At 34.1% G+C, this 26,073-nt stretch overlaps 1 protein-coding gene across 1 annotated transcript in view; it reads right to left on the reverse strand.

Annotated features, from left to right (window-relative positions):
* Positions 1-26,073, reverse strand: part of NKAIN2 (sodium/potassium transporting ATPase interacting 2) — a 996,525-nt gene that overhangs the window by 515,420 nt on the left and 455,032 nt on the right. The window contains exon 2 of the mRNA XM_021693163.1: positions 19,011-19,148. Coding sequence (XP_021548838.1) covers positions 19,011-19,148 — 138 coding nt within the window. The remainder of the gene's footprint in view (positions 1-19,010; positions 19,149-26,073) is intronic.

Raw genomic sequence — 26,073 nt, forward strand, 5'->3', positions numbered from 1 at the left:
GGCGGCAAGCAATGGTTTTCTGCAAAGGCTTTTTCCTTTTCTTTGGTCCAACAAAATTATCAAGAGCTGTTTTAGTTTTTATATAATTTGCTTTTTAAGAACTGAACATTTTTCTGTGATGACACTAAATTTTTGAATAGCAAAATCAAACAAAATCCAATTAGCTGTTAGATTTTGGCTATGGCTATGACCTTCATGGATGTTCCCCCAGGACGGCAGTGAGACTGTCGTCTCCTTTCCTCCTTAGAGAAAATACTCAGTACCTGATTATAATAAAGCAAACAAGAGCCTTGCTTTTAGCTAATAAGCCTAAAAGAATACAACCGGAAATAAAGACAGCCAAATGACTGATCAATTTACAGATTTAAAAAGTCTGTTTTCCTGAATTACGCTGTAGGAAAACAAAACAAAACAAACAAATGAAAAACCTCTTGTGAGTCACTCCCCCCAAAGAAGGTGTCATAAATCTTTACATATCAAATTCATCTGGAGGGCTTGCATCAAAGTGGTTGACTAGCCTCCACTTCCAGCTATGAATTCAGCAGGGCAGGGCCTATAATTTGCATTTCTAACAGTTTCCAGGGGATGCTTTGAGAATAACTGCCTTAAGGTGTCTTGAATCCTTTATCTGAGGGATGATAATTCTGTCCAGCAACTCTGAGAGTTAAGAAAATCAGTGTTAGAAAAATACTTATATACTGACTCATCATTTGTTAACTGAATGCCTAAGAGCCAGTCACTTAAAAGAGCTCAGTCTTTCATGATCTACACAGGCTTCCATCTTGGAAGGATTCAAAGAGGACAAGTTAATTGAAAAGATTGGTTTGTATTGTGAAAGTCCTCTTAATTTTGGAAAGAGTAAGGGTATAAATAAATAAATTTATGTATACATAAATAAATACCATAAATAATTGGAACTGGAAGGAATTAAAGTATAAAAGAAATCTCTGGGAAAATGAACCTATAAAGACCAAAAATTTTTTTAAAAAGCTTATTATTAAAGCATTTAGCTTAGAAAGGAATTTTTCTTCTATAAAAAAATAGCTTTCTTTATGTGCAGTCTTTTTCCACACCACTGGCTTAACATCCTCTTGCTTTACCAAAAATTTAAGAAAGATGCAGACCTATAGCTTCCAAGGCCAAAGAAAAAAGCAAGTCCAAATAATCCTGAAAACAACAGGAACACTCTTGCCCAGGGGAGTAACTGCTCTGAATTTACTTTCATTTTGTGGTTATAATGGGCCCACTAGATGATGTTGTGAAGATGACTAGGATTACCAAAAGGTCTTGATAGGTCTCTTCAGGGAAGAAAGGGAAGTCAAAAAAGAAAAAGGGAAGTAAAAAAAAAATGAAGGAAGCTTTATCATTTTTATGGTGATAAAATGGCAGAGTATCTCTTCCAAACAATGTGTATTTTGATCCAACTATTTCCTGGAATATAAGATTGAATTAAAAGTCCATATTCACTATATATCACAACCATAAGTGTATGAAACAGAGGTGAGCTAGATGAAAATCTAAGTATAATAACAGAAAGGTCAGAGTTTCTTTGACTATTGATTACCGACAAAATAAAAGCGGTAAGGGGCTTGAATGTTTTCATATTCTTAGCAATTAACCGTTTACCAATATACCTCATAAATGAAACTTTGTACTGTGAAAACTAATCTAGATACTAAAAGTGGTTTTCATATAAAATGTTCTAAAATTGAAATTTTACATTAAGTAACATAGATTAAATGGAAGAGTTTATAATTTTTCTAATTCCAAAATAATTCCAAAATATGTCTAGTCCAGCAATCTTAAATTGATTTCACTTAAAAAAAAAAAAAGTGGCCACCCTTTCCCTCATTATTCTACAACTGTACGTGAAGACAAACTTTAGAAGATACATCCACTGAATACTTTCTGAGAAAAGATGCATAGCCAATGATAGAAAAAGAAAAATGTATTATATGTAACATGTATAAGAACTCTCACATCTATCCTGAGTTTTCTGAGAACAACCTCCATTTCTTTCTTCTTCTGTCCAGATATCAGAGCTATAAATATGCTGATATGTGAATCTGTAACCAAGTCAGTATCAATGTAATTATTTCCCTAAATTTCTAACATATTTGATGGATGCCATCCTTATATTCCTAAATAGTTCTACAAAAGAGCTTATAAGATGTACTATTTAAAATTATTCTTCTCCATGAAAGGATATAATTACGAAAACCCTATAACTTTCCAATTATTAACAATAGGCTGTAGGAGCACTAAGAATGAATTGTGAAATCAAATATATTAGCGTGATATAAATGAAGAGCAGCATTAAAAGAACAGGCTATTCACAGAAGTATAAGGAAGGGGTAAATGGTATATGAGGGTTGTAACATAATCTGTACTTAAGTCTTTTATGTTTTTAATAGATTTTTGCAGCCCTTCAAATTTAATATGTTGAAGGAGTTGAAAATACTGAGATAGTTCAATGAAGTGGCTGAAGTACAGGTAACAATTTTGTGAGTAAAAGAGGAAAGAAAAAATTACTTGCTACATGGAAATACACTGAAGAAAATACTGTTTTAAGTAGTCCTTAAATTGTACTTTGAATATTAAACCAAAACAATACATGAGACTGAAAATAGTTCTTTGGCTAGTCATTTAGCAGTAATTTCAGGTTCTAACCCCAGGAAATGGTTTGCAAATTCACTTGGAATTTGATTTTTCGGAAAAACATAATTTCCTTAATAGACATGACATTTATACGTCACACTGCATACACCTCCTACTTGTATCATTCCAAATATTTGTGCTTTATATTTTATAAATCTCTTTTTCTGCCTACTCTTGTTAGCTAGAGTAAGCGTTTTAAAGATTTTAAAGATTAGGAAACTCAAAGAAATTAAAGTAATTGCCACAGTGTAACCCACATGCAAGTGTACAAAATCAACACAATTCCAGAAGGGAGAAGACAAAGTATTTTAGCCATAGTTGGGGCTGGTGACGGCATCTAGCAATGGGACACAGAAAGTAAGGGTTTCTAATAATGGGACAAATCCTCAGCACGGTGTTGTTCTTTTCCTACCTACAGAGTCCGTCAGACTTTTTAAATCTATAACCTCAGCAATTCAGCAAACATTGCATTGTGTAGCAGGTATTAGTTGAATTTGTCTATACTGGAGGAGAGTGACACAACAGTTACAGACCTATGAAGATCTGTTCAGGGCAAAATGGGAGCAGTAATAGAGCAGTACAAATAGAGTTCATGAACCTGTCTCTTAATAATTTTTTTTTTAAGATTTTATTTATTTATTTGACAGAGACAGAGATAGTGAGAGCAGGAACACAAACAGCGGGAGTGGGAGAGGGAGAGCAGGCTTCCCGCCGCGGAGGGAACCCGATGTGGGACTCGATCCCAGGACCCTGGGATCATGACCTGAGCCGAAGGCAGACGCTTAACGACTGAGCCACCCAGGCGCCCTCTTAATAATTTTTTGCTAGACTTCAAGGAATTGGAAATTTAAATGCTAGAAATTCTTTACTGTTGCCCTTTGTGCTCGAAATCAGAAGTAATCACTCCGGTATTCAGCAGCATGTGAACAGAAGCACAGAAGGCAGAAACGTAACAAAGTAGGAGGCAGAAATTGGTCGGATATCATTTGTGGTTCAAGGTTGCAGGGACAGATTAAGTTGTGGGAATTGGTAAGTGACGCCAGAACCACATTTGTGATTTTAGTATGGCATTTGCACTTTGTTTGTGCTCTTGGTCATAAGCTATATATGATTCACTGCCTTGTGCCCTTTGATTCCTTGGAGATGCCACACAACCTAGAAGAAAAGGTACGAATTTTGAAGACAGACCTATGACCAATCCAAAGTGTCTACATAATAGCAATATGATGTACTGGGAAGGTTACTTAATTTCACTAAGCATCAGTGGTCCTTTGTAAAACTTAAATTTTACCATTCTACCTTATGTGACCATGAGAAAGGTTTAGATGACAATTTATATATATTATAGTGAATATTGTTACATATGAGTCATCAGGGTAATTGTTATTATCATAATTATTTCAGGTTTATTCATTATCTAGTAACACCTGCACATGATTAATAAGAGAGAGAGACACAGAGAGAGAGACAGAAAAAAAGTTGTTTTAGTGCTGGTTTGACTGATCTAGTACAAAGTGGTAAAAAACAAGACAACAGGCCCCAAATGAAGTCACTTATAATAAGTGACTTCACCAAACCAAAAATTGACCTAATTACAGCTTTAGCTCTCCCAGAAATGGAATCTTAAACCAGTCACTCAGGAATTGCCTGATCAGCACAAGTTGGGTTATCTGCCTAACAGACCCCTGCCATCCCCTAAAGGAAAGTAACCTACATTTTTTTTTTTTTTTTGCCTAGTATAACTTTCTTGTTCCTGCTCCCTTCTGCCTATAAAAGCCTTTCATTTTGTACAGCTCCTGGGCACTCTTTTCTATCTGCTAGATGGGATGTTGCTCAATTTGAATTGACTTTTGCTCAAATAAACCCTTAAAAATTTTAATATACCCCAACTTATCTTTGAACAAAAACATACCATGAAGGATTTACCTACGTAGAGATTATACCTTTTTGCAATTGTGTAAAAGGCACATCTAACATTAAAGCAGATGGTACACCCAGAAATCCCCAAAGGACTAGATCTTAGTGAAATATTTTTCTCCTGATAATTCTTATTTTCCTGATTTTATTAATTGCTCCTAATATTTGTGGGGAAAGTCTAGATTAATTTATATTTACTTCACTGCTCTATCATTTATTCCCAGATCACACCAAAAAATGTGGAAAAAGTGGTATTTTGGTGAGGTCGTTTGGATACAGAGTCTATCTTACTTTTGTAGAACACTACCATTATTTTGTACACCTTTCTCCCACTTGTATGTAACCTGATTTTAATGTAATTTTTAGTTGTATAATTTATGCATCATGTATTTCATAAAATTTTTGTAACTTCTTGATATCTGAACTTTTAAATATTCCTATAAACCAATTGTGATATAAATAATTTCTGCTTGGACATTTATTTATACACACATAGCTGAATAAAATAGTAAAATGAAATATTAATATAAAATAAGATAAAATGTTGTCAAGAACTAAAGAATTAAATCCTCAAATATGTTTTAAAAGAAAAGACAACCGAAGAATTTTTTTGGTCTAGCAACTCCATTTTATCATTGTTTCCTGCTTTATAAATTTCAAATTTATACTTATATTCTATATATAGCTTATTATGACTGAAAGCAAACTAAAAAAAAATGAGTTCAGAGTTCATTATGTTCTGATTTACAAGGAGTAAAAGCCGAGTGGAGGCTTAATCATGAACAAATTTAAATCTGAGGGTTCAGTGTTAAAAAAACAAGCAACTTGGGGGAAATGATACAATTACCTAGGTGATACTGAAAAGCCAAAAATTTTTTGAATTTTATAATTTGCAAAAAAATAATTCTGCGATTCTTTGCATATTAACAATGATGTTACAAATTGAAAATAAAGTGGGGTTGTACAATAAGAGATAGTCTGTTTCTCATAATGAAGGGGGTGACCATGGTACAGGAGAAGAGCCATCACCAGATAAATGGCAAATGTTCTCTGAGGTCTCATTTATTTTCACAATCTTATCAAGAACAGTGAAAGTGAGTTTAAACTAGAAAATTGCCTTTGGTAGAATAATTTTAAAAAGAAACCAAGTTCATTACATATATTTTTAGTTCAGAAAAGTCTTAATTATATTATGCCTTGGGAATAGGTGTTAGTATCAGATATCTAAAAGCAAGTGTTCTATCTGGTTTATTGAAATTCATTCACTTTCAGTCCTAATGCATCAATAATAGCAGGGACATAAAAAACATTACAAAGGACACTAATTTCTCCTTGATAAAATTCTATTAGGCTTGTTAAAATTGATACGTTTTTAGCCTCTCTCTTAAAACCAGTGAGTTTCATTCCCACAGTAGTCAGTGTTAGCACTCATCCATGCATGTGAACAGTACAAAAAAAGCCAGTCCATTTGCTTGTTCTAGACTGATCTAAAGCTACGGGGCTAAAATTATTTCAATTTTACTAAGTCTGCAGATGACAGCATCATGCTAGAAATCTCTCAAAATGTCCACACACTCCCCAATGCCTTTGATTAAATGTCTTGCATTAAAATAATAATAATGAAATAATAATAGCAAAGGAACAAGAAAAAGAGAATGAGAAGGGAGAAACAAAGGTTTTAGAAGAAGATGGAATGACAACTCTGTCAAAATATAATTTTGCCTCATAAATTTTCAAACAAAAACTAGTCTGAAAGTGTACCTTTAAATGTAAATATAAGCATTTAAGCCTTTAATCAAACACTAACCTTTCAAAACAATGACAAAAATATTAAAGTAAGATGTCTCACGGTTCCAATTTTACTGTTACTATGAAGTGAAATTATTTAAAAACTAGCAGATTCACTTCCAAGGGGCATCTACTTGCACACACACACTAATTTTTCATTCCATGACCCTCTTCACCCATACAAATAAATTCTAGATGGAATGATTTCAATACATGCAGTAAAACATTTCTTTTACAAATTCCTTAAATAGAAGTGTACCTTTAAAAGGAAAAAAAGGGGGGGGGGGAGAAAAAAATTGATTCCATTGTGTTCCAGAAAATGACAGGTCTAGGCAGACAGAAGTTTAACTGTGGAGTTTAGATAACATGTTTTGGTGTATGGAGTTCCCAGATGAGTCAAGGTTTCCAAGAACCACTGACAAGATGTCTACACATAAAACACAGAGATGACCAGGAAAATGACAACTATTCCATTAAAGAGACAGCTGGGCAATCAAAAAGTATCCTGTAAGGAAAACTGTTCACAAGGCACCTGAAGGGTCAACTTCAGAATATTTTGTGATATTGTTGCCAAGAAAGATTTATTTTGAAATAAATAGTCTAAAGAATATTACACAAAAGTGATTTTATAGGAATCACTACTTCCAAAGACCACTTCTTTATTTAGTGCCAATCTGGCTGGAATGGTAAAATGAAAGCTGTTAGTGTATTTCAGAATTAAGTAACTTGAAATGGAAATCCTTTGTTCAGCCCCAATCTTTTTTTCTTCTCTTTTTAAATTATTGTTTATAATTGTTATTTAGCACTATAGACTATGCTAAGAAAATCTAAATCGAGGAAAGTCATAAATCTACATCATCCATTTGCCACATCCATTGCCATAAAGATTAGCAAATATACTGGAGGTGGTGTCTGTGATGCCAAGACCCTGCTTCTTCCTATTGCTGTGGAGGGAGGAGGCTGGGAGGGAAAAAGCAGGAATGAGATCCCTTTGATATTATCTGTTTTCACTTTCCTCTTGATTCGGGAATAACACTTCATGAAATGAGGAAAAAAAATGAATGAGGAAAGAGACCAACACAGGGATAAAGAAGATATTTGCCAATGTAAAAAAAAAAAAAGATATTTAAAAAGAAAGAAATCAAGTATTTCTGAAACTCTACAACAATAACATAAAATGAAAGCTCCAGAAAATAGATGCTCTGTCAAAATTTAGATTACTAAAATCATGCAAGAAGTGGAAAACTTGAAAAGACCAACTACTGTAGAATAGATTGGAAAGATGATTAAATAGCTACCATTCATGAAAGTACCAGGACTAGATTATTTCATAGATGAGTTCTAGAAAACATTAATATCTCCAATCCTATTTCAACTGTTCCAGATCACAGAAGGAAATCCCAATTTATTCTTTGAAGCTTGCATAATTTTCAAAATATTATAGGTGAAAAGCTATGAATGAATCTAATTTTTGAATAAAATTGCAAGAAGTATAAATAAAAATACTAGATGTAGAATACAGCCATTGAAGCAAAGGATAATATATTACAAACAAATAAGTTATAGTCTAGCAAAAGATGGTTGGGTTAATATAAGAACATTTATCAACCTATCTGAATGCATCCAAAATTAAAAAAAAAGAAATATTATCATACTAATGTAGGTTCAAAAATATTTAATAAAATATATTGCCATTCCTGATAATTGAAGGAAACTATTCAAATGTAATAAAGACTACTTAATAAATAGCAATTTTACAATAAATAATAAAATACTAAAATCTTTAATTTTAAATTCAGGAATGTGATTGAGATTCTTGCTATTGTCACTTATATTTAACGCTTTCTTGGAGAATCTTGTGAATACATTAGAATATAAAATAAATACTATTAATACTAGACATAAAAGTTTCCCTTTAAAGATATTACCTGAAAAAACCCAAGAGATGCTAGAAAAACTTCATTATATTAATAACAGAATTCAAACATGAAAAAGATGCCAAAGACACATATTTTATCCATTTTAATAATAAAAACTCAGGGAAAAATATTCTATTCACAATTGTTATGAAACCTTGAAAACACATATGAATAAATTTAACAATGGCACAAAATCTATATGAAAATGTCTACAAAGTCTTATTGAAGATCAAAATAAAATAAGACAGATTAGAATACAATGACATATTAAACTCTTGGATGTGAAGCCTAAACTTCATAAATTATCCCTCTGTCAAATTAATTAAAAAAAACACAATTCTAATTATAATCTTAATAGGTTTTGTTTTGTTTTGAATTGAATATAATGATTTTTCAATTAACATTAAGGAATAAAAGCTGGAGAATAGCCAAGGGAGGTATGAACAAGTAAAATATTGAGCACACTTGTTTTACCATCTGTCACACTACTATAAACCCATTATAATCATGAATTAGGTAGTGACATAGGATGCAAATAAATCAGTGGAAGAGAATAGAGAAAAAAATTGAGAAAAAAATCCAGTACATTTCATAATTTAATATAAACAAATAAGATATTTCTATTATTTGGGAAAGTAAATGGTAGGACAAATGGTTTCCCATATGGAAGAAAATAGTGTTGCTGTCCTAGTTAATATTAAATACTAAAATACATTCCAGATTAATTAAAAGCTTACTATAAACATTAATAAATATCTTAGAAAATAATGTAGGATATTATATGTATAACTTGGGGTGGGTATATCTTCATTACCAAGACAGGAAACTTGGAAAATATAAATACTTTCTGAGATAAAAATTAAAATAATAGTTATTTTGGTCAAAGTGACCAAAACAAGAATATATAAGAGAGACGTGGAGAAATTTTCAACACATATTGAAGCCTGACAGGTTCATTTCTATAATATCAAAAGAGGTAAATATCTATAAATACAAACTAACTAGAAAATAAACATCTCAAGAAATGAACAAATATTTGGCTCTTTTACAGTAATTATAAATTGACTTAACATATTCAAAGAGCAATCTGGAACTATAAAATTAAATAGACATCATTAGATTTCCACATCTTTGTACAACTTTTTTTGTCATCGTTTCAGATCTCATTGATAAAAAGAAAATGATCCCAAAGTAAAACATGTTTAATGTACTTTAATGGTTAAAGTTATACTTTTGAGTCAAAAAGGCAAGCTGAGCATACAACATGTACAGTTCTGCAACTCCTAGTAGTGGAACATTAGCGGCAGAGGTATTTCAGCCAACTGCTGGAAGAGGAAGGCCAGACCTATATGCACAGATTAATAAGCACAGTGGAACAATTGTCTGTCCACCATGCATGTGGCAGGGTGAACAGACACAAGGGAAGCTGAACTGTTGGGCAGAATTCTGTATATTCTGGAAACTTGAGGAAGGAACATGTGAACAAAAGTTGAGTGTTAAAAGTGGGCCAGAGAACAGGGATAATCCCTCTACGACTTTGACTTTTAGCATCAGCCAAGCATTTATTTTTCCAGAGAAAGAGATTTTTAAATAATTAAGTAAACAAATAGCTATAACATATAATAACTGTTAAGTGAAATGATCTGAGCCTAAGAAAGGCAAATGTTCAAATGCATAGAGAATCATCAAAATGATACATGCAAAATGCAGAGTTGAAGGCATTCGTGTCTTTTCAAATCAAAAAGCCCATAAAATTTTAAATTATGTCCACACTTAGACACCTCATTTTGAAATGTTAACACAAGAAGGATAAAATTAATATTTCAAGAACTTCTTTTAAAATTATCTACAAAAGAATGAAGAACAGATTGATATCAGACTTCCCATCAGTAACAGTACTCCCTAGAATGCAGCTGAACAATGATCTCAGTGTCCTAAAGAAAAATGATTCTCAACCCCGAATTCTACATCTAACAAAACTATTACTCAACTGTAAAGGTAGAATAAATTCAGAGTTTACCTTGCCAACATGCCTTTTCAGGAAGTTGTGTGAAGAGTATCAGAAAGAAAATACATTGCATCTAAGAAAGAATAAATCTAACTCAGGGAACAGAGCACAGAAGATAGATGTCTAAGAGGCTCAGAGAACAACCAATTTAGGTAAAAGCAAAAAGAAAGAGTACTATGAGAGAAATCTCCAGGGAAGAAGAGCATACCATTAAAATAAAAAGCTACAGATAATATCGTGATCAAATATGAAGAAAATGGTCTAAATTCAAACAGGAAAGCAATGTGTTCCCAGAATAACAGTAAAATGAATACCAAGCAATAGATAGAGGGAATAAGAATTGAAAATGTATTTAGGATACAGCTTAAAAACAAAAAACAAAAAACAAAAAACCATTTCTCTTTTACAAGAAGAAAAAAGAAAGACAACCAGAAACTCTGGCGGGGGGTGAGGGGTCATAAAAAGAAAGTATGATCCAAAAGTAAATTAGGTGAAAATGATTTCGCTTTTACAAACCCTCTAAACTATATTCTCTATGTATATGGATGATATAGATCAATCTATCTGTCTATCCCAGAAGAACTATAAAGAGATTAGGACCAGCTGGAGAGAGGTATGAGAAAGACTTTCACTTTACTGTAAAGCCAATTTTAGTATTTGGTTCTGTAAAATATCTACATGAACTAACTTGATTTTTTTTCAAGAAAGTAATACATACACATATATATCACAACATGTTTCTTCTTCAAAATATTTTCCCAAAAATTATTAGATGATTTACAAACATGAATTTAGATTGTCAAAATGTAATTGCTTATATTTACTACATTCTGTAAATCTTTAGTCACAGCCTAACACCAGAATGAGAGCACAAAGTATCTTCTTGTAGAACAAATGGTCCACACTTCCCCAAGGGAACACATCCTTTTGAGAGTAAATTGCATTTACCATGTTTCATGATTACATTTATTTTAGGACTACAGGCTAAATCCATAAAACTTGTGATGATGTTTTTTTTTTTTTTTCCTTCCCAGGCTTATGGGAAAAGACTTATTTTCACAACTACTCTAAGTCATTAGAAGCATTGTTAATTTACTACTATCTCAAGTCTCTTCATCTCTAATCTACATTGATTTTCTGTCCTGAACACAGAAAGTGTGCATTTTTAATGCTTTAGCTGCAGTAAGTTTTCTTCTGGATATTTTTTCTCCAAGAAAAATTGAATGAAAGAGGCAAAGCAACTGCTTGAACACAGATTAATAACTTCCTAGGAATGACTGCAAGGAGTGTACAAATTTTTAGGGAGGTAACATTATTAAAGAACATAAAGAAGTAAAAACATAAAGAAGCATATGACCTGGAAATAGGACATACAAAGTGCTTCTCATTTATTACTGTTGGTTATAGTCTCTGTCGGGACCTGAGCTCCATGAACCATTAAAATTCAACTCATGGCCCATCATCAGTAAAAAGTAAATTCGAGAAATTTAGAGAAGTTTTTTTTCCCCCTCATACAAATTGAGTATGTGACTATCTGCTCTCACAGATCTTCTAAGGTGTATATACATTTCCCAAATTGCCATATCAGAATGTTTTTAAAAATGGACATTAGATCTTTTGTGTATTTATTTTATTTTGAGAGAGTGTGTGCAAAAGCACAAGCACAGTAGGCGGGGGAGGGGCAGAGGGAGATAGAGAATCCTAAGCAGCCTCCATAGTGGGTATGGATCTATCTCAGGCATGATCAGGAGATCATGACCTGAGCCTAAATCAAGAGTCTGATGCTTATCCAACTGAGCCACCCAGGCGCCCCATGTCTTTTGGTGTTTCAGTCACTATGTGGCTCTCAGGTATTTCCCTGGATGACATGGGGTTACTTGTCTTTACCATGTTAGCTCAAGGAGAAGAAAATCAAGGAAGTCAAAGCAGGTGAGCCTTGTCTGAAACTGCTTCATTGTTGTCTTCTTCTTTTTTTTTTTTTTTAAAGATTTTTATTTATTTATTTATTTGAGAGAGAGAGAGAGAGAGAAACAGCATGAGAGGGGATAGGGTCAGAGGGAGAAGCAGGCTCCCCGCCGAGCCGGGAGCCCGATGCGGGACTCGATCCCAGGACTCCGGGACCATGACCTGAGCCGAAGGCAGTCGCCTAACCAACTGAGCCACCCAGGCGCCCTCATTGTTGTCTTCTTAATGCTGTGCCCTCACCTTCAATGGGAAGAAGGATGTGTGTCAACCCAGAAATCAATACTCATTGAGGAGCACATGTAATATATTTTTAAAAAATTGTAGTAAGGAAACAGAGTGGTCCAAATTGAGCTGTAGTTCTTGAAAAATGGTCAGAAATTAACATTTAAAACTTTAATATATTAACTAAAAAGAGTGTTCAATTATTTTCTTATTTTGAAAGAATGAGTAGGGATATAATATAGTCTAATAGTTATCATTCTTTTTTAAAAATTTTTTTAAATTTATTTTTGTGAGAGAGAGAGAGAGCAAGCGAGCATGCACGTGCACAAACATGAAGCGGGGAGGGGCATAGGGAGAAGCAGACTCCCCGCTGAGCTGGGAGCCTGACACAGGACTCAGGACTGGATCCCAGGGTCCTGGGATCATGACCTGAGCTGAAGATAGGCTCTTAATCTACTGAGCCACCCAGGCGCCCTAGTTTATCATTCTTAAAACACCAGGAATAAAGATGAATGAACATTAGCTTTTTCTAGCCATCACAGCCCTATTTTGTCAAATTAGCTTTAACCACATTATTTTAATCTCTTGCTTTTTCAGTGACAAAACAGGAAACTATTCCAATCATTTCTATTCATTTAATTTTAGGATTAGCTATTGCAGTCTAAACTGATGTCATGGCAAACCTCTGCACTAGACATGATAATACACATTAATACATATTTTACCAAATGATATGGGTAATACATAATATGGGTATTTTTTTCAATTACATAGACACAAATTCATCAATTCTTTGAAGCTCTTTACCAATAACAAATGTGAGAGGAGATACTTTGTCCTTAATTAATATATATTAGATATAAATTATACTATATATACAGATGTGTATATATGTGAATTATCATCAAAATGCTGATTTGTATAAGAAAAGAAAAAACACCATTCTAAATCACTATTTCTGGAAATTAAGGATGCCCTGTGATGATGTTCCTTTGTAAGAATAAAATATCCATCACTAAGAGTTTTCTGTTTTTAATTCTTGAGACATGAGGTCATTTCCTCATTAAATACAGAGCTAAAAACATAATCCTTGCTAGAGGATGGCAGACCACAATTTAAAATCTAAATGCTCTCCAAATTGCAAACGCCATGATGGATATTAAATTTTCCAATAACTTAACAAAACTTGTTTTCATTTGTTAGATAGATTGTGGTCCTCTGTACTATGCTCCTAAGAGGCAATTCAGTACAGGGGTTAAGGGCGTGGGTTTGGCAAGTTAGAAGGACCTGGGTCTACATCCTAACCCTGCTATTTCCTAGGCAAATGAGTTTGGACAGAAATTGTGTGAATTAATATGAGGTTCATAGGAATTGTAGAGGAAGATGTCTAGGAGCATTTGTAGAGGGTAATGGAAGTGGTAAAAAAAAAACCAACAAAACCTGATTCTTATAAATATTACTGTGTTCTTGGTATGCTGTCCTCTTCTTTGTTTTTATGAACTCGGAGTAGTGGATTTTTAGCTACTTTAAATTTATTTCTAGTTTCAGGACTGGGTTTCCTTGATTAAACCAGTGGGTCCAAGCTAAGTAAGGTATTATATTTTCTGTCAAAATAACTTAAATAGAAAGAAACAGTGGAGGGGGGGAGTAAGGGAGGAAAGGAGAAAGAATGCAAGGAAGATAGGAAAAAAGGTAGGAAGGAAGGTAGAAAAGAAGGAAGAAGAAAGAAATCTTTTTGGTCATTACAGCAACACATCTGATAATGTCACCAAGAAAATTGCTGTGCCTTTAGCAGTTAGGAACTTACACACGCCTCAAATTACTTTAGACAACTTAGAGCAGTGCAACTTATTAATATTTTTTGGTCATTAGTAAACTGAATATCCTCAATCACATCCAGCTTGCCAGTATCTTTAGTCCAAACGAAGATATTCTGGACAATTCCACTTATGACATGAGGAAATGCTTTCATGGGAGCAATTTGTATGTATTCATTTATAAATTATTCAGCCAGAGTTAACCAGGCCTTTTTGGGGAGATTTGATGTTGTCAAGAATTATATAATACACAGGCTTTCTATGGATTCTGGCTTCAGATTTCCTTTGCTTAGACTTGAAATTACCTATTTCATTTTCCTTCAACATATTATATTCCTTGAAATGCCAGACACCCTCAAAGGGTACTATTGAGTTCTTTTTCCAGTTACCTTGTTTTAAATTTTTAAATATTTCTTCTTCACTCTTAGGAGAGAAAAGATTAGTAAAGGAAACAAAACTCAATGAAGACTTATCGTTACTTTTCAAAAATGATATTTAAGTGTTACAATTTTTAAAAAAACATTATTTATTTTAGAGACAGAGAGGGAGAGAGAGTGTTGGGGGGGAGGGGTAGAGGGAGAGGGAGAATCTCAAGCAGACTCCCCACTGAGCATGGAGACTGACACGGGGTTTGAGCCCCGTGAGATCATGACCTGAGCCGAAATCAAGAGTCGGACACTTAACCAACTGAGCCACCCAGGCACTCCTAAATTTTATAATTTGTAAAGCGACACGACAGAAGATACCACAAAGGGACAGGGAGTTTATTTTAACAAGAGACAAATAATAAACATCAAAATAAAAATTGATGATACTTAAAGGATAAATATCTTTACTCTATGATGGATATATAAAAACTGTTAGGATAAACACTAAGACTCCATAGAAAAACTGAGCAAAGGTAAATCCAAACCAAAAGACAGTCCCGCCCAAAAGGATATACAAATGGAAAACAGTTAATGAACATATGAAAAAGTCCAACTCTGTCAAGATAAGAAATGCAATTCAAAACAAAAATGACATTTTTTCTCCTATCAGATTGACAAATGAGAGAACAGATAATATTCAGGGTCAGCAAGAGTGCAGTAAAATAGACTCTGCTGTACATCTGTGGGAGGATAATTCAGTAAAATAATTTTGGATAGGTAATTGCCAATTATATACTAAGAACCTTAAAATTGTTCATATTATTTAATTATACTGAGGTATTTCTTCTAAGGGCTGAAATCACAAATAAATATGAGAGTATTTTTATGGAGATGATTATATGGAATTATGTATCATGAAAACAAGGAAATCACATAATATACAATATATAACATCCCATAATATATGTTATATATTATTATATAGTATGATAAACAACAATAGTGTAAAAGGTTAAATGAATATCTATATGAATTTAAAACTGTTTGATATAATGTGAAAGAGATGAAGACCTATTTGAGATGTAACAGAATCTGATATGTTTCATTTGCACATACATGAAGGAAATATGCAGAAATATTAATAGTAACTTTCACTTGTGAAATTATGAGTTTATTTCTATTTCTAAACTGAATTGTTTTATAATGCAAAAATATAAAACGGCAAATAAAGAAATAATAAAGGCCTACATAGCTAGGGGAGAGAAAAATAAATTTCACTGTTCATATCTGAGTCTCCAGTGCACAGGGAGCCTTTGGAAATTACTTAAGAGCAACAATACATTATTGTTAGTTACAGCTTGCCCCCAGTTATGCATTTTTCTGCTAAACACAGATTCTTCAATGACCACAATTTCTGGCATCTATGATTCCATTCAAATTTCTTTTCATTGTAATTCCTTTTGTCATCTTTAGGCAAATTAAAAATCTTAATCCATTTTTATGGCAAATTCTCTATTTTCCTGAATCGACTTTTGACCTTTAACATAGCATCATGGACATTAGATTCCATTAATTTGATTATTCAGAAGTTTGTTATACAGAAAATACAAAGAAATAAATAACTAGACCAGAAATCGGTACCCAAACTGAAATGATACTGTAACATAAACCTAAAACACAGCATTCGCTTTGAGAAAAGGTAACAGGTGGAGGCCGTAAGGGCAATGAGGAGACTCTCACTGAAGAAAGGAAGGACAGTAAGGAAGTCATTTTTGAGGACTGGGGAAAAAAAGGATTCACAATAAATTACTATCAGAACAATGAGCTTGACCATTGGCTGCAATACTAGGAAGAGAGAAAATATACCTATCAACTTGTGGATCTGGCCAAGGGGACTTCCAAGCAAACACCTGACAGTGTTGTCACCTTTTAGCCACACATAATATGATAATTGTAAGAGAGAGATGAACAAAAGAGAGAACAATTCAGGCTTTAAGCAGAATTTAGAGAATTTATTTCCAACTCCGGACTTGCGGAGTTGGAAAATAAAGGTTTCACATTTACAGCATCTTCAGCTGGCAAGAGGTTTTCCAAGCGAGACGCTGTCTCAAGGAAAAGATCAAATTCAGAATGCTGTTTGCAAGTCGAGATCAAATCAAAGATGTAGCTCTAAGACCCATTGTTAAGACCTCAGAAAGATTTCAGAGACTCTCTTGGTTATATAAAATACCCAACAATCTTAAAGGCGTCCCATGGCATTTTAATTCTCAGCTAATGCTAGAGTGAAACAGCCTGTCTTGAAAAGATCTGTGGGTATGTATTTTATCTAAAGGGATGGGATTATAATTTGATACATAGAAATCCTACAAAATCGTTTAAAGAGTTATAGCAGCCTGGAATAAAAGGGAAAAAATGGTTCAACCAATAGCTTAGAACCCCTTGGTCTATTTTAAATTGCTTGCCAGCCTATCACTAGTCTATACAATTTAGTATCATTTCACATAATAATAACAATCAGGAGAAAAATATTATAGCTAACTTTTATTGACCACTTTTTAAATACCAAGCATTGTGCTAAGGACATTTTACAGGATATTCATTTATCCCTCCAAACAAACCTGAGTTTTTAAACTATTCAAACATTTTTATCCACATCTAGATTTTTATTCCAAGAACTTTATCAGAAATGGAGATGACATATTTATAAGATTATACTCACAGCAACATTATTTACACAAATAAAATCATGGAAGAACCTCAAAGTCTAATGAAAGAGAACAGTTAAATTAAGAATCTTTCATATAGGGGTGCCTGGGTGGCTCAGTCATTAAGCGTCTGCCTTTGGCTCAGGTCATGATCCCAGGTCCTGGGATGGAGCTCCTCATCGAGCCCCGCATCGAGCCCTGCATCAGGTTCCCTGCTCCGCGGGAAGCCTGCTTCTCCCTTTCCCCACACCTTGTGTTCCCTCTCTCACTGTGTCTCTCTGTGTCAAATAAATAAATAAAATCTTTAAAAAAAAAAGAATCTTTTATATAATGGCTTATAATTAATTAATTGAAGCTTACGAGTTAATATAATCTCGTATTTTAAAAGTAGGAAAACTAAAAATTGGTGAGGTCATGCTTGTTTAAAAATAAAAAAAAATGGCAGATACAAGATTTCAATCCTGGTATTATGACTTCAGAAGACCCACTCCCAATCACTGTACTATTTTCCCTATATTGGATCATATTATAATTTATGTAAGAAAGTGAATGGTACTATCATATCTTGTGTATTGAAAAACTTCACCCTGCAACAAAACACATTGTACTTTTTATATGTTTTACATGGCTATATACCCTTAGAGGGGCCATGCACTCATTTCTGGGCATGCACCCAGAGAAGAAAGCTATGGGTTTCTCACTCATCCTTAGCCAGACAGTGGATCCCTTGGTCCAGCTGTCACAACATTGTCTGTTTCAGTCCCAGTGAGCTTTATCTAGGTTCCAGATGACTGAGACAACAGGTCAGAGGAGGGCATCTTTTATGTGAAGGAGGCCTTTGTGAAACCTGAGAAGTCTTGCTAGTTTGTGTTGAATAAGGCAGAGCTTTAGCTGCACTAGCTTATGTATATTCCTTTACCACAAAATTGCTTTATAATTTTAAAAAAATGCTTATAGACTTTTCCTTTGTCAAAAATAGAAGAGAAAAAATGATGAAACTAAAAAAAAAATCTACATTAATGAAGTGCTATAGCTGAGATCTGAGGCACATACCAAAGTAAAAAATTCTAAGTTATGGTTCCCATAGCAACTGCAACACAGTTGGATTTCACTTTTATGTTAAGTAAGTTTAACTTGAGTGGAGATGCAAAATACTTCCTCTGAACCAAAAAGAGAATTACGGAAAATACAGAGACTATGGTCCAGACTTTTCTGGCTTTCAAATGTATCAAACATTAACTCCAATATATATAAATATTTTGATATCAAAGCTATATATTCATTTGTATTGATTTCAAACTATATTCAATTTATAAAATATGATTATTTAAAATGGGGAAAATTCCCATCAAAATCTGTTAAATCAAAGGATACAATCTTATAGTTTGGAAATATAGGGGCATAGTTCTGTTTTTAATTACAATAGAATAGTCGCTGGAAGTATAATTTATGAAAACACAACCTGATTACATTCACTGTCAAGTGTTTTAAACTTGACATTTTCAGTTACTGTAGATGTAATCTGAAACTAGGAAAACAACCTAATAGTACTTTATGGAGAGATATACATATAAATGTTCAAGACATTTGTAGTTTGCATCTTTATTTCAACTTTTCTTTAAAGAAGCAGGAAGAGTACTTACTCCTGTTATGTAACGAGGTCTATATTGGATAGTTCCAAATAAACCAAGAATGACGATAATAATATGTACAAAATTTGCCAGGATAGGTGCCCACTGATATCCAAGGAAGTCAAATATTTGCCTCTCCAGCACACAAACCTAGAATAGCAAAACAGGATATATAGATAAGCACAGTGGTGAGAGAGAGAGAGAAAAAAGGATCACATTGCATTATAATTAGCAATTATAACTGTGTTGCTCAATCTGGCATTTGTCTTTAACAGTGAGACTGACATTTTCAGGTATATTTCAAAAAAACACTATGGAAGCTGTAGATCCACAGACAGCTATAATCCTTTTAGGGATGATTTTGTGGCGGCATCAAGCCATAGTCACAGGATATCATCTGTGCAGTCTCAGGATAAATTATATTGTCATATGCACTGTCTAACACTTGGATTCATCAACCAGCAAGTTTGCAAAGTCCACACAAAGGGTTTGTTGTTAGGATCTGCTCAAATGTCATTATACAAGTTGGGAATAAAACAAAGGTGATTGATGTAGAGGAAAAATAAGTCGTCAGCAAGTCAACCGATCCGGATTCTGGACTTCAATCTGCCTCTCAACAGCTGTAGTCCCCTAGCTAAGTCTTCCCCTTCTCTGGGGTTCTGATTCCTCATTTGTAAAATACATGATTTTGACTAGTGTCTAGGGTCCTTCTACCCCAAATAGTACTGGATTATAAATTAAACATGACTTTTTTTTTGTCATACCCTGTTACCTACATAACTGGCAAAAGGGTGCAACAAGGACATTAAAACAATGGGAAACAAAAATAAAAATAAAGCATCACTGTTATAAAAGCAAGGAACTTAGGTCATTTCAAATAATCCTACATTGATCTGTGCTTACAACTTTACAGTTAAGATACAGGTACAAATCTGAGGAGTGAGAGAAGAAAAATAAAATCAACCAACCAACCAACCAGAAAACACAAGCTGTTCATCAGATCTAACAAAGCAAAAGGGGAATGGTGAGTTAAACCCAGCTTTATCCTTCCTGCCTTCCCTAAGGTGGAATGATAATCAACTGTTTGGAGTTAAACATTGTGAAAGGACCTGATGATCTTCCACACAGAGATTCAGTAATTTTGGGGGGGGGGCAGGCTTTAAAGGAAAAGGATTTAAAAACCCCTCAGTTACTAACATCACTATGCTTTACTGATATTTCTTGTCAAAAGGACATACTAACTCTCAAAATAGACAGTATGCTTTTAGTAGCTCACTTTGAAGATTTCTTGAATGATCATTATTCCCACTGCACTTCTTTAGCTGCACAGCACATTTTTCCATCAGGCATTAAAAAGGAAAATAAATTCATGACAACTGTTTGCATTAACACTTCTGTTTCCTAAGGCACACTGGGTACCATGTAAGGGCTGTAATGGTAATCCAGCCTCGTCAAATCTTCATTTTCACTTAGTCTTGGCCTTGATTAAAAAAAGAGAGAATGTAGGTCTGTCCTACCTTGCATATTCTAAATCCACAATACCCACCGGAGTTGCAAAAGTGGAATGTAAATAACACTGCACATGACTCCAGATTCATAAACCTTGAACTGCCTTCTGATGAAACATTTCTTCAACTGCTATCAGGCAGTCAACACTTCACATAAAGGAGATCCATTTGCGGGTGTTAGGCAGTATTACATATACCTTGTTTTTGAATCCATTAATGGTACCAAAAAATAAGTGTTTGTTCTCAGAGCCCCATTGCTAATGACCTGTATAAAAGCTCACTCCAACATAGAACTCTCTGCCTTGATCCTATGAATAAACAGTAAGTAGGAATGTAAACAGCAGCAAGAGGAATCTAAACTCTATAAATTTTGAGAGTCATAACTGTGGGGACACAGCAGGGAAAAAGTATAGAGGATGAAATGCATTAGTCAAACAGTGGGAAATCTCTCAATAAATGCACCAATTATGGAAGAAAATAGCAGCACCATCGTTAATTATAAAAAATATATAGATGATAATATACTTGCTAAGCCTGCATAGCTAAATGAAGTTACATCAACATGTATTAGTCTTTTTTTACGACAGAACTAATACTTTCATCAAACATTATTTACAAGGTTATGCAGATTGAATAAGTTAATGTGCAACTCTTCACATAATATTTCTGCTTTTACCCGTTTTTGATTGGCCCTCTTAGCCATCATAAGTAGTTTTATCACAGGTTCTATAATTTAGAGCTGGGGACTGGAGAAGGAAAGATTTTGCTAAAAAATTCAGAGAGTATAACGGGAATAACAATATATAGAAGTACTTGCAGTCTTTTCTATGAATTCCTTTCCACCTGAAAGCATATTAACTATGGAATTACTGGAAGGGTGATGGGGTTGGAGGCAGGAGAACAAATATTAGTTAAAACACTTAGCATATGATGGGCATTCATGCTAAACTCCAGTGATGTATTATCTCATTGATTCTGTGCAAAACCCAGAGAGGTCAATACTGTCTTATTTTTCAGATTAAGAAATCTAAGATGGAGTGTATCTAAGTGATTCTCCTGATGTCTTAGAAGTGCTAAGTGCTAAACAAACAAACAAACAAAACCCCAAAAACGTAGGACTCTCTGCATGGTCCCTGAGCCATGTCCTTATGTTGCAGACTTGTCCAAAAACAAAGTCCAAACCAAACCTAGTCCAAAAACAAAAAGCTTTCACAGTTTATGTTGTAGGTCTATGCCGTTTACAGGATATATGCTACATTTTTACCTGACTTATTTATTGTGAAATAATGTAGAGAATTTCTTTGATCATACTTGTCAATTCATGACATTAGTCAAGGCAAAACTCCTTTTTTGTTTTATTTTATTTTATTTGCCTCCTTCAACCCATGTTCTCAGTTTCTCCTTTCTCCCACTGGACCCTCTGTAATATATTTGCTTTATGTCCTTTCCATACTCGGCATACAAATATATGTATATGGCCTTAAGAAAGAGATACAGATCTTCCTTGACTTACAATAGGGTTATATCCTGATAAACCCATCAAGGGTTGAAAATATCATAAGTCAAAAATGCATTTAATACACTTCACCTGCCAGACATCCTGACTTAGCCTGGCCTGTCTTGAATGTGCTCAGAACACTTACATTAGCGAACAGTAGGGCAACACCGTCTAACATGAAGCCTATTTTATAATAAAGTGTTGGATATCTCATGTAATCTATTGAATACTGTACCCACAGTGAAAAACGGAATGGTTGTATGGGTACAGGATGACTATAAGGGTACTGGTTGTTTACCCTTGTGACCTTGTAGTTACCTGGGAGCCATGGCTCCCTGCCTCTTGCCCAGTATAATTAGAGAGGATTGTACTGCATGTCACTAGTCTGGGGAAAGAACCAAATTCACAATTTGAAGTAACTTTCTAGTGAATACATATTGCTTTCACACCATCATAAAGTCAAAAAATCATAAGTCAAACTTTTGTAAGTTGGGGATTTTCTGTATTGTTGTTTCTATGTGTCATTTTCAAATAAAAGGTCTTATGGAATAAGTCTCTTTCATGCTTGTCTGTTTAGCTCTATATAAATTTAGTTCTTTGGGCTTGGCTTTGCGATGGTAGTCTGTTATTAATGCATAACTTGGTGCTTTCCACAAAGATTTCTGTTCTCTTAGAATACTATTATTTTCCCCCTTTTGATGGCTGCATACTATTTCATTCTAGATATATACCACATCTTCTTTATCCATTCATCTGTCAATGGACATCTTGGCTCTTTCCATAGTTTGGCTATTGTGGACATTGCTGCTATAAACATTGGGGGAAAATAAAGGGGGGGAAATCGGAGGGGGAGATGAACCATGAGAGATTATGGACTCTGAGAAACAAACTGAGGGTTCTAGAGGGGAGGGTGGTGGGGGGTTCGGTTAGCCTGGTGATGGGTATTAAAGAGGGCACATTCTGCATGGAGCACTGGGTGTTATACACAAACAATGAGTCATGGAACACTACATCAAAAACTAATGATGTATGGTGACTAACATGATAAAAAAAAGAATACTATTATTTATGAAGTTTCTATTTGTTAATATAAATCGAGGCTAATCTTTATCATTTATTATCTCTGTATCTATTGAGATAATCACTTTATTCTTTTCTTTTATATCATTAATGTGATTGTTTGTATTGGTAGTTTTTGTCATGTTCAATTATCCTTTTCTTCCTGGGAAAAATCCCTACTTGAAATTTCATATTATTTTTACCACAGTTTCAGTTTGGGTTAAATAAAATTCTCTTTGAAAGTTTTGTATGGATAAAGTGACCCATAACTTAATTATCTTTTTCTCTCTTTCTCTATCTCTGTTACAGAGGTTGCAACAGCCTTAAAACATAAGGTACAACGTTCATTTAGGCACTTAACAAACTTAGAAGAAAACATCAGTCCTACTCCCTTTCTCCAAAAGCAACTTGTGTCAGTTTGGGGAAGCACTATTAAGTATCTAGCTTTTCAGGAAAATATTGTATGTACATGCAAGCATATACACGTTTATCTGTCATATATATGTGTGTGAAATTTTTTCACATAATTTCATTTACATAAATAGGATTGCAATGTAGATGTGGCTTTTTATCTTGCTCTTTATGATGCTTGTGGATGTTTCTCTACATTACTACATCCGACATGTATAGATCTACCTCATTATATCCTTATTTAAGCGTTCTATTTTAACAGATATTCATTTGGTTTTCAATTTTTGGCTATAACACACCTGAGTGCATTAAACAACCTTGTACCTGTGTGTTGGTACGTCCATAGGCTAAATCCCCAGAAGTGAAAATGCTGAACAGCTGAAAATTCTGATTGCAAAATCCCAAATATTATAAAAAGTGTCATTAATTCTCTTTGATATACTGATTAAACATGAAAATGACTCCTCTCTTTTGCATTATAGTAAACATGAATTTTAGTAGTCATTGTTTATCTAGTAGAGTAGCTTCAACTGAAAAAGTTTTCTTATAAGTACATTAAATAGAATTTATCTTACTAACAATGACAACAAATATTCATAAAAAGCACCTGTGAAATGCCTTTAGGATAAACGTATCTATTGACTTTTCAAACTGGAAGACACTAACTCCACACTCCTCAATGTACATCTGAGAAAACTGGGCCCAATTAAGTAAATAATTTGCAAAGTTAAGTTTGACCCCTTAATAGGAGAGTATTCGTCTGAAACAAGCGTGCTTCAAATATATTGCATAGTAAATTGAGAACTGTTCATATTTCCTAGGTAGCTATTGCCATTTAACTTTATTAACAAGGCAATTACACGTGCATGAACACTTTAAAAATTTTTTTTAAAAGCCGTAACGGGACATTTATAGCTAGTTGTTTTCAATTGGTGACTCAGAATCGGTTTCCTTGAGACACTGCATTTTGGTAACAACTACTAAGATTTCTTAATAAATTTTTCTCCCAAATATTTCTGTAATTTTATGCCCTTAAAATGAAACTTGTAAGTTATTACAATTAATATGCAATAAAACTTATACACAGAATTTGAGAGGAAAAAATAGGCTTTTATATTCTGTCATGGTAGAACATGGGTTCCTTGATTTAAAAAGAAATTTAAGTGTGTTATTAAAGGTTAGGAAAAACCAAATTGTTTCTAGTGCTAAATTATAGATTAAAATGGAATTTGTCTATGGGCACACCTCTTCTCCCTGTACTCTCTCCCATTTCACTGTCCTCACTCTCTTTCAGGAACCCACACTTTCAGACTGTCTCCACATGCAGGTCTCTGGGGAGAGATAAGATAGACTCAGACTGGGATGCTAAGCAAATAGAGTACTCCCATTTAAAATCCCTCTGCATTGTCCAAGTGAACTTCAGGGAAATGACAAACTCGTCAAAAGTTAATAAAATACATGGGCGCTTCGGTGGCTCAGTGCCATTGGGCATCCAACTCTTGATTTCAGGTTGTGGGGTCAAGCCTTGAGTCGGGCTCAGCACGGAGTCTGCTTGTCCTCTCCCTCTGCTCCTCCCCGCAGCATGCACGTGCTCTCTCTCAAATAAATAAATACAATCTTTTTTTAAAAAGTCAATAAAAGACAAATTGTGGAATTTGTATTTTAGGAATCTATAAAGGAAGGATTTGCACTGTAGTTGTCTGCAGGAGAAGGTAACTAATAAAATTAACTCTGTTACAGCATAAAAAGTAGGAAATACTCGGGGAAATCATGATGAAAATTGAAATGGGTGTAACAGTTCCCAGAATGGGTCCAAAGTTCTTACTTCATCCATAGGACTATGAAAGTTTACATAAACTTCCAGACAGAACCTCTTCTAGCCAACTGTTTATCAGAATTTTGTCAACAGAAATCGCTGTGACTTTTTCCTACATTCCTGACAACTATGGTCAATTTCTTGTTCCCAGTTGTATCTACTCTTTGTTTCTTGCCTCATAGAGAACTAAAACAACACTGAAGGAGCTAAAGAAACAGTTCTGGTACTGTCTCCTTGATCCATATAGGACTCTGCTCTTTCTATCCCTGCTTTGAGATCTTGGCTTGGATTTATGATTCTCCTGTACCTGATTCCCTGTTGCATCCTCTGTTTCTTGGCTGTCTGCCCATTTTGGCAAAGCTGCCAGTTCTTATGTCTGTATTTATTTAGTGTGTCTTGCCACACTAGATCTCATTTACATTCTGGTTACTTACCCTCCCCTGCAGTCTCATATGGTGCATTGTAATCTTGAACATAATCTAGACTGTTTTATCCAGAATCATAAAGGATGCTCCATGTTGCCTTCTCTTCCTTTTAAGCCAATCCCCAGGAAAGCTGTAAAGACTTGAGAGGTTTTCTGGGTCTTTATGATATTGCTGAAGTGCTGAGGTCTTTGTGAAATTGTCTAAAATACCAGAGTATCACAAAGCAAAACTCTGTATGAATATGATCAATGATGCTCCCAGCTTAAGATTCTCTATGTTCATATTGGACAAGTGAGAACATATATGTTCTCATATATATATATATATATATATATATATATATATATATATATATATA

Source organism: Neomonachus schauinslandi, chromosome 8, assembly GCF_002201575.2.
Source record: "Neomonachus schauinslandi chromosome 8, ASM220157v2, whole genome shotgun sequence".
NCBI classification, from domain to species: Eukaryota; Metazoa; Chordata; class Mammalia; order Carnivora; family Phocidae; genus Neomonachus; species Neomonachus schauinslandi.